The 9,198-nt window shown below is 36.0% G+C and overlaps 1 protein-coding gene across 2 annotated transcripts in view; it reads right to left on the bottom strand.

Moving 5' to 3' along the window:
* The window catches only part of Spef2 (sperm flagellar 2), a 176,260-nt gene that overhangs the window by 146,407 nt on the left and 20,655 nt on the right, over positions 1-9,198 (bottom strand). Inside the window, exons 3-6 of one of the 2 annotated variants that reach the window (XM_029567817.1) lie at positions 8,194-8,446; positions 5,473-5,643; positions 3,418-3,558; positions 1,637-1,701 (exon numbers count right to left, since the gene is read on the bottom strand). In XM_029567817.1, coding sequence (XP_029423677.1) covers positions 1,637-1,701; positions 3,418-3,558; positions 5,473-5,643; positions 8,194-8,446 — 630 coding nt within the window. The remainder of the gene's footprint in view (positions 1-1,636; positions 1,702-3,417; positions 3,559-5,472; positions 5,644-8,193; positions 8,447-9,198) is intronic. The other variant, XM_029567816.1, reaches the window with a different exon arrangement.

The following is a 9,198-nucleotide window of genomic DNA, read 5'->3' as shown; positions in this document are numbered from 1 at the left end:
ACAAAGTCACTGTGGTAGGACACAAAAGCAGGTATGTATACTAATAGGGTGGAACTCAGTACCTAGAAGTAAATCCATTCTGCTATATGGACTGGGACTGGGATTTGATACAGGCAGCAAAACATGAATTGGAGAAAAAATGACCTCCTCAACAAATATTGCTGGATAAAGTGGCTATTTAACATTTAAGACTGAAATTCGGCCCCCTTTTCTTCCTTCCTTCCTTCCTTCCTTCCTTCCTTCCTTCCTTCCTTCCTTCCTTCTTTCCTTCCTTCCTTCTTTCCTCTCTCTGTTGCTCTTTTTCTCTCTCTCTCTCCCTCCCTCCCGCATCCCTCCTTCCCTTCCTTTGTTTCTTTCGCCTTTCACAAAAATCAGTTCAAAATTGGATCAAAGACTTTAATGTAAGACTTGAAACCGAAACTACAGTGAACAGATCTAGGTAAGGATTTCCGTCTCCACTATCCCAGAAAAGAGTTATATGAACAACAAAAGCTTGTGCTCAGCAAGAGAGAAATAATTAAGAATGGAGAGACAGCATACAAAAATGAGAAAATCCAAAGAGTTCAAGCAGTATCTCGGATTATTCTGGTTTTAAGAGTCGTAAGCAATGCCAATAAATTACATGGTGATGAGACTAGGGCATCAAGCGTTTGTGCAGAGGGCAAAAGGAAAGAAAATCTATGTGTTTTCCATTTCTCTTGACTTTTCTTCCATGCCTGACTTTTTCATTATTTTTTCCCTGATTTTCTCTTCTTCCTCATTTGACTCAGTAATCCCCTCCCTCGGTTAATTTCCCACTTAACAGAGAATTCTTTCACATTCTATAAGACACAAATGAATAGACCTTGAGTAGTTTCCTTTTATTTCTTTTATTGAGACAGGGTCTCATTTGCAATCCTACCTGGCCTAGGACTCCTTATGTAGACCAGGATGGTCTACATATTCCTATAATTTAAACTCGTGGCGATCCACCAGTCTCTGCTACTTGAGTGCTGGATTAAAGGAACACAACAGGCTTAGCTTCTGTTTTTAAAGGTGGAAAACCCCACACTACTCCTACAAGTGGAGTCTCTAATGAGTTGTAGTCAATGACCAACAACAGGAAATGGAAGGATAAAGAATGTGCTTATATTTAGATGAATAAAACCATTAAGAAATGCAATTTACAATCAAAAACAAAAACCACCAAACTGAGTAATATTTGGTGAAAAAAACTCATTCGACAATTGTTTACTGCTGTACTCTGCAATAAACATTGAGGACACAACCTGAAAGAAATCAAACTAGAGTCTAATGAAGGTTTTTCCTATGACAAATTTAAATTAGTACGACAATTTTAGTGACTATTTTAAAATGTGTGTGAACTTGGGAAACCATAGCATAGAAAAATAAATTAACTGCTTGTTTCCTAATATCCACTTTCCAGTCTAGATCTTTATCAAAGTAATTAATAACTAATCTGAATGTTAACTAATTACATCTTCACTTCTTTCATATACTCCTTTAATGAAGGTATTTCAAAGTGAAAGATCTTTGGAATAGCTTTACTTACTAGATAAATTTTTTAGATATTCAGAAGTTATCCCTGCTATCAAATATATTTTTCTAATATAGTTTACAAAATGTTATACCTTACCTTTCTTTTGCTTGGAGATCCTTTTTGATTAGTGCTTCAAACTTTTTGATCTCATTGGCCACGTCCTTTTAAAAAAAAAAATCATCATCGGTTCTCTGCTTCTGAAAGCCACTGAGAATCTTAAGTCATCTTGCCCAATTAGTTTTAAAAGGTGACATACACTACTAATTCAAAGTAATTAGGAGATACGATATGAAAAGCTGTCTTCTAGAATATTTTTAAAATTCTGATTTGATGTTTTAAGTAATATAGACTTTGCCTAACCTGCCTTCTAGAATATTTTTATAATTCTGATTTGTTGTAAATAGTAACAGACATTGTCTAACCTGAGTCATTCATTTTCTTTTTAAAGTGTGTGTGTGTGTGTGTGTGTGTGTGTGTGTGTATCTGTGATTGTGTCTGTGTGTTGCAAATAACTGCATGCCAAGGTGCCATGTAGAGGTCAGTGGATACTTCCAGTGTTGTTCCTCACTTTACATCTTGTTTGCGGCAGGTTCTCTTGTATACTATTATGTCCACCAGGCTATCTGGCCTGTGAGCTCCTGGGTATTCTACTACCTGCCTCCCTGCCTCCCATCTTGTCATAGGAACACTGGGGTCACAGACACTCTCTACCATATCTGCTTGTGCAGCAAGAGTCTTAACCCCCAGGACCAAGAGTCTCATTTATTAGTACACCAAAGGTAGTTAATGAAGTTGGGGATTACTGGAATCGGATATGCACTTTTTAGATACACACATTTCTTACAAATTTTTCTTCTGGGTGTTTCAAACATTTTTCATGCAACTTTATTTACTCTATATTTTTTTCCTCTAAATAATAACTTTCGCTCATGTTCACATACTACAAATCTTTACTAATAAACTTCGATCAGCTCAGGGAAAATTGAGTGTTAAATGCAAAAATGGGGCCAGAAAAAAAAAACCTGTGGATAATATTCTTTAAAATCCAAGTGCAAGATATTTTGTTAAAATTTTTTTAAAAATGTAGATTAATCTAAAATACAATGGATTTAAGAATCAAAGACATCTGCCAATCACTTCTTCACCAGCACTGTTGAACTACAATAAAACATATCAGCATTCTAGGCTATGTTTCCTTATACAGAAAGGAAAATGAAGAAATTAATACTTCACTGAAATAATTATGTATAAATCAATAAAATGTGTTGAAGTGTCAATCCACATCTTGACCTCTATTGGATGTTCAATTAATGTTACTGTTTTATTTGTCTTAGGTCAAAAAAAGAATATAAATCATCAGGAACTATGATCCAAACATAGTGTTACTTTCCTACAACACATAATTAGATTTTATCCTATTGGAATGTTTGATGATTGATGTGATCTACCAAAATATCACTAGTGTAAGCATCTGAAATTTAAATAGCAACAAATCATATAACATTTCTGGGTTTCATAACAAACAAGATTGCATGGTAAGGAAGAATGGAGTGTTTATAGTGTGTGCCTTGCTATACATATGGCAATAATGACTCATCACAATAGCATAGTACTTACCTAATTAATCAGCAACTACAGAATCCCTGTGAACATAGGAGTTCAGACAGGCTCTTTTATATTGGGAGTTTGACGTGCATGGCGTAAAGTTACATCCTCTCTGAACAAACAATAGTGTTAAATAGATCAGATATGTAGACGCTGGAGGGATTTGGTATCGATAAGAATCAAAAGGGCCAGTGGTAATTTGAAGGGAAAATAGGAAGTTTTAGAAGGTCTTTCTGAGAAATGCTGTGGAACAGCAAGTGATTATCACTTACCTCTGCTTCTTTTTTCTTTTTCATCATTTTTTGAGCCTCAAGTGCTTTCAAAGAGCAATTTGATTCAGGTTTCGGAATTTGTATAATGGCTGCTTGGATCTTGGCCATTATCTCATTTTGTCGTCTTCTGTTTAAGCGTTGCTGTGTATGGCATATATATGAGTTTATTTAGTCACCTTATCATAAGAGTAGTCGTGTAATATGTGCACAGATATACATGTATATCAATTATCTGTTGAAAATTTCAGAGCTTAGCAATTAACCAATGCCCTAGAGGTCACAATTTAACACTTGGAAGCAATTATCAATATTATTTACTTTGAAAAGTATGAGGTCCAAATACAATTATGATGCAAGATTATGTCTCCCTCATGCATGTATTTTCATAATGTGTTATGGTATAAGGATAATAAGGTGCTTTAAATATAAAAAAGGATAAAAAGGTTATAATTCTTTCCTAGTACCACCTTCATGACCTGCCCAATCATAAGAAGAGGAAAATATCTCAAGTTGTTCTGCAGGGAAAATTCAATCAAGAGGATGGTCTCCAGGAGGCCCCCAGGGGACTCGATGCCTGTAATAGCTGCCACTAGCCAGGACTGATTCCCCACACCCAGTCCACCTACTTAGGAGTTCAGGTGCAACCTTAAACAATGAATTGACACTAAAATATATAACATTGTTAGATAGTCTCTTAAGTAGTTAGACAGTCAATACTTTAAGGAAGATATAAGTAGAAGGATGTAATTGATAGAAAAATGTCTGAAATCAGATAAAATATTTTAAAATTCAGTATTTTATGAAAATAATTACATGAAAAATACACATGACTACTGAAGCACTAAAGCACTGTTAGAGCTAAGATCATTAGTTTCTGCATCTAAAGATAAGAGAATTTTATTTACCATTAAAATGCAGAAATTATAGAAGATTTAAAAGTTTTGTTAGATTTCACTTTCTAAAAATGTGAATTTTTTTTTTTTTTTTGGTCTTTTTGAAGCAGTGTCTCCCTGTAGCCCAGATGTCCTGGAACTCATTTTTATTTAATTATCTTATTTTTTTTTTCTTATGAAAACCAGGAAACTACAGGCTTTTTTTTTTAATTTTATTTGCTTCCTCTGTCATTTTTCACATTCTTTCATAATATTTAATGGGTTTCTATATCTTATTTTCTTTGGTGTTTTTCTGTATTGAATTTGGCCCTTCAAACCTGGACTAGCAGGTTGGTCCCCAGCTTAAAGACTGTTTTTGAGTGTCCTGACTCTATCATGAAAAGCCAGGAAAGTATAATTCTGTCCTCTGAGAAGTAACAGAAACAGAAGGGCTGTAGTTTGCCTCTCATCTTTCCTTCCTTTCCCACAAGAAGTAGACCCTGTTTGGGATATATTAACTTCTTATCACCCTAAACATAATAAATTTTAAAAGTGAGTTTCCAGCCTCATAGGAAGAACTATAAGTTCATTGCCTGCAGTTTACACATTGCATATATCCAGCCATTTTGAAGTTCTCTTAAGTCTTTAATGATTTGATATATCTTTATCTTCTTGTGTCCTTAAAGACACAAATCATTGAAGATTTTCAAAGAAATTTGAAAAGTGGTAGAACACAAGGGTAGGAAAGTTAAGATGCTTACAGTAGTTGAAAAGGAAAGCAAGCAGAAAAGAGGCATGCAGCAGGGGACCAAGAGACTGCAGAGCAGGGGAAAGAAAGGGGTGAAGTGTCTGTTCTGCCGTCCACAGAGGAACAGTGGTTGTGGCCTTTGATCATCAGGGTAGCTAGTAGCAAATGCCTTTCCCAAAGAGCCGAAGCACAAATTTCAACAATTTGTCTTGCTAGACAATTGCAGGTCTCAGCCACAAGTGCAGGTGACAGTGAACAAAAGTAAAGAAGGAGAGAGGACGAGGTAGGGAGAGGGCTGGATAAGGCAAAGGCAAAGCCAGGCACCACAACATGCAGTCTACACTAAACTGTTGCTTATGCAATGCGCAGTACAGGCATAAATCAGTAACAGGATACTAGGTGTTAGTGAATTTCTCCAAATATGTTCTATAAAACCTTTTCAATATTAAAATGTCTTTGTTCTTCCTCGAGTTTTTGAGATCTTTGAAATTTCCCAAAATGCACTCGGTCAAGGTCTTCTTTCATTTGATTACATTTTTGTTGAAACCTGCATGAAACCCGCATCAGATTGACATCAGTTTGACGTGGGATCAGGTTTTTAAGTCTCTAAATGAAAAAAGCATTTCAAAAGATTGTTACTAGAGAATAAAAAGTATACTGTCAGTATAAGCACACACAAAAATTCATATTCAAAGTGAATTCTATTTGAATTACCACTGTTGGTAATTAAAATAAATTCAAGTTCCATTATTGATATCAACCACTAATATCTTTTAAATATTCTTACAAAGTAATGTCATATATACTTAAGCTTTTTGACTGAGATTGATCTTTAGTGAATATCATATGTATTCTCCCAAAAATCATTCTATCAAACCATCAGCAAATAAGAGATTGTAATAAAGCCACATCCTTATTACCAAATCCACTCCTTAGTAAAACAGTAAACAGAAAAACTTGCTAGGCTGAAGTTTCAGTTCTGTCACCAACTAGCTGCATGAAATTGGGAATGTTATTCTTCCTCTATGGTCCTGCTTCATTATCTATAGATTATGAACAATAAAATGGTCCAGTTATAAGAGCGTTGAAAAGGTGGAATGAGATAATGTCCTAAAGAACTCAGACCAGGCCTTGGCACATCACCACGTACATTGGGTAAATTTTAGTCATTGTTAATATGACTAAACCCAGTGCTTACATGCATCTTCCCCTTACGATGTCAACAAAAAAATGCATGTATATATCTTTCTTAATATCTCTCTCCTCCAGCCCAAACCATTGATTGCCCCTCTCTTAGCTACTTGCTTTAAAGACCTCTTTATATTTGAGTCTCAAATTACATTCATTTCCTTCCACCAACTGTCTCCTTAGTTAGTAGGTATGCCAGTTTCTGTACAATAAAATATTTCACACTTCTTTGTGCTTCTGTCCTCTAAGCTAACCCTCTGATTTTATTTCCTTTACTTCTACATTTCTTGATAAGATAGTCTATGCTCCCTTCCTCCTGATCTTTAAATCACTATAATCTACACCAATAGAAGTTCCCTTCCCTAACATGTAATCTTGAAGAGGCTTGGAGAGAGCTTTCTGGTGTTATTTATTTGCAAGTTCTTGGCATAAAATAGGAGCTCAACAAATATCTACTTAATGGATGACTGATTCTCGAAGTTCACGCTGGCCAATATTAAGGCCAATAGGTTTTTGTTTTTCTTCATTAGTGAAAGCTCTTATTGTTTATTATATATTGTTTTCCTCAAACTCTACAAAAGCCCGACACTGAGGCAGGTAGAAATAATCATCGTTATTTTTATGTTAGAGAAATTTGTGTTTTCAAGTTTCTCAGGGACTTGTTTAAAATGATTCGGTTTGTAGGAGGAGGAAAAATACAACACTAAGTTTCTTGGCTTTAAGCCTAATCTAATTTCTACTTACCTGTGGGTTCTGAGTTCACTTCACAATGAGATTAATAGTGTTGTCTAATAAAAGTGGATAAATTTGGAAATAGAGGCAGCCTTTTGAATCTATTACAATATTATTACTTCATAAATTAAATTGAAAAACACAGCTACATCCAACCATAATTAATGTTTTGCATGGGTAGTGCACTGACTACTAATTCAGAAGCCTGGAAAAGTTCCTTTGCATTTTTCCCACCACAAAGAAATACCAAAGTTAATAGAACTATCAACTAAATAGTCTTAAGAAGTCATAAAAAAAAAACTGAATATTTGCAATGTTGAAACATTTTACTAGACATGTTCCTTGAACCTGAGGAACACAATCCTTAAGAGTACATGATAAACCAACAATGTCAGCATAAAAAGGTTAAGACACAGAGAGGGAGAAACTACTGTACCCTAGGAGTTCCAAGAAGAATCCATGTGTGCTGGGAAGACAGCGGAGATGGAAAAGAGAAGTTTAGGGAGGAGAGATGCCAAGGGAGTGTTTTGGTGGAAGGGAGGAAAGACCAGGAATATTCTATCCACATTCAAGGACGATTGTCAATCACCAGGAAAGAAATAAAGTCTGCTAATAAATTAAAAGATAATGTTGATATTGTTTAGTGAAAGAATGTGAAGTTCTTTTTAGTTTGAGATTCAAGATAGGCAAAATCGAGGCTTTCTGAGCCAAAGAAGAGTCACAGCTTTTAGCAGAACCCCTGATCCTCAGGAAACATGCTAACTGGTTGCTTCATTGGCCCCTAAGGAAATCTAAGGAGACAAAATGAGAGAAAAAGGAAGAAATGTGTAAGAACCAAAAGTAAAATTGGGTGGGCCTGGTGCCGCACCTTTAATCCCAGCACTCTGGAGGCAGAGACAGGTGGATCTTGGATCTCTGTGACTACACAGCGACTTCCAGGCCAGTTGGGGCTACAGGGACACACTACCTCAAAAAAGATTAAAAAAAAAAAAAAAAAAAAGTCTTGGACAACTGGGAATGAGGAACAGAATTTGATGAAGTATCAGTAGTGTGGATAGGAAAGAGAGAGGTACCAAAAGCAGATAAAGGAAGGCCAAATATTAGCATAAAAATAACGTGGAGAATGGCCAGTGGCATGCAGAGTCCTGCAGAGCTGCTTTGAGAATACAATCTCAATACCATTTCTTTTCAGGTTTTCCATTGGGAAATGCCTAGGAGGTCTCTTTAGGCACCCACCTCTCGAAAAGCCACACTTCTCAGGTTTTGAAGCCGTACACTTGTCTGGGGTTGCATGGTTTGTATTTCTAATCCAGTCAGTCCAGTTTTTTTCTTTTTCTGAAGAGCAATATACAATTGATAGAGAAGTTTTGTTGCTGCCCCAGGCTTCTCGGTGATGATGCTTTGGGCTACATTCTGATCGAACTGCACACCCAGAAGGTGAAGTGTTGGCTCCAATCGAGAGAAATTATTAAGTTTGGCAGTTGAACTCCTAGATGTGATAATTGTTCATGATTATTCATTAGCACAGATAAAGACAAACACTAAATTCGGAGGGACTGTCAGGATACAACATTATGAATTACCCCATTCTCTCTTAAATAAATCATATATCTTTGAAGTCCATAATGAAAATACACAGAGATCTTTTTCTTTTTCTTTCTTTTTGGTCTTTTGGAGATAGGGTCTCCCTGTAGCTCTAGCTGGCCTAGAACTGGCTATGTAGACCAGGCTGGCCTTGAACTCACAGAGATTCCTCTGCCTCTGCCTCTCATGCTGCACCACCACACCAGGCACAGAGATATTTTTCATTGGCTAACTGTCTGCACTCTCTGTATTTTTCTTGATGGTTAAACTGAAATCCATTAGCTTTATATAAATTTATGCTGTAAATTGACAACATAATTTTTTACAGGAAGTCAGTACAAAATGACAACCAAATGTGTATATCTAAGTGGAAAAAAAGTCAATAGTTTTGAAAACTGTATTTCATTCTGAAGACAGAATTGCAATAAGAATGTTCATTTCTTATACTCTGATATCCCTGCTACTGTCTGCTATGTTGTCGGCACCCCCAGCCATTCCCCACTACTTGCCTTTCTGGAGACTCTACTCAGCCTATCTAGGGGGCTTTGTTTTAGGGGGGTCAGCTGTTCCTCACCTAGTGGTAATCAGTTGTCAATATTCCTTTGGATAAGATAAACCTTACCTAGACATATATTTCTTGATCTGCTATGTATAATT

Source organism: Nannospalax galili, unplaced genomic scaffold (genome assembly GCF_000622305.1).
Source record: "Nannospalax galili isolate Female #2095 unplaced genomic scaffold, S.galili_v1.0 scaffold139, whole genome shotgun sequence".
In the NCBI taxonomy this organism is placed as follows: domain Eukaryota; kingdom Metazoa; phylum Chordata; class Mammalia; order Rodentia; family Spalacidae; genus Nannospalax; species Nannospalax galili.
This window is presented reverse-complemented; position numbering and strand designations above follow the sequence as displayed.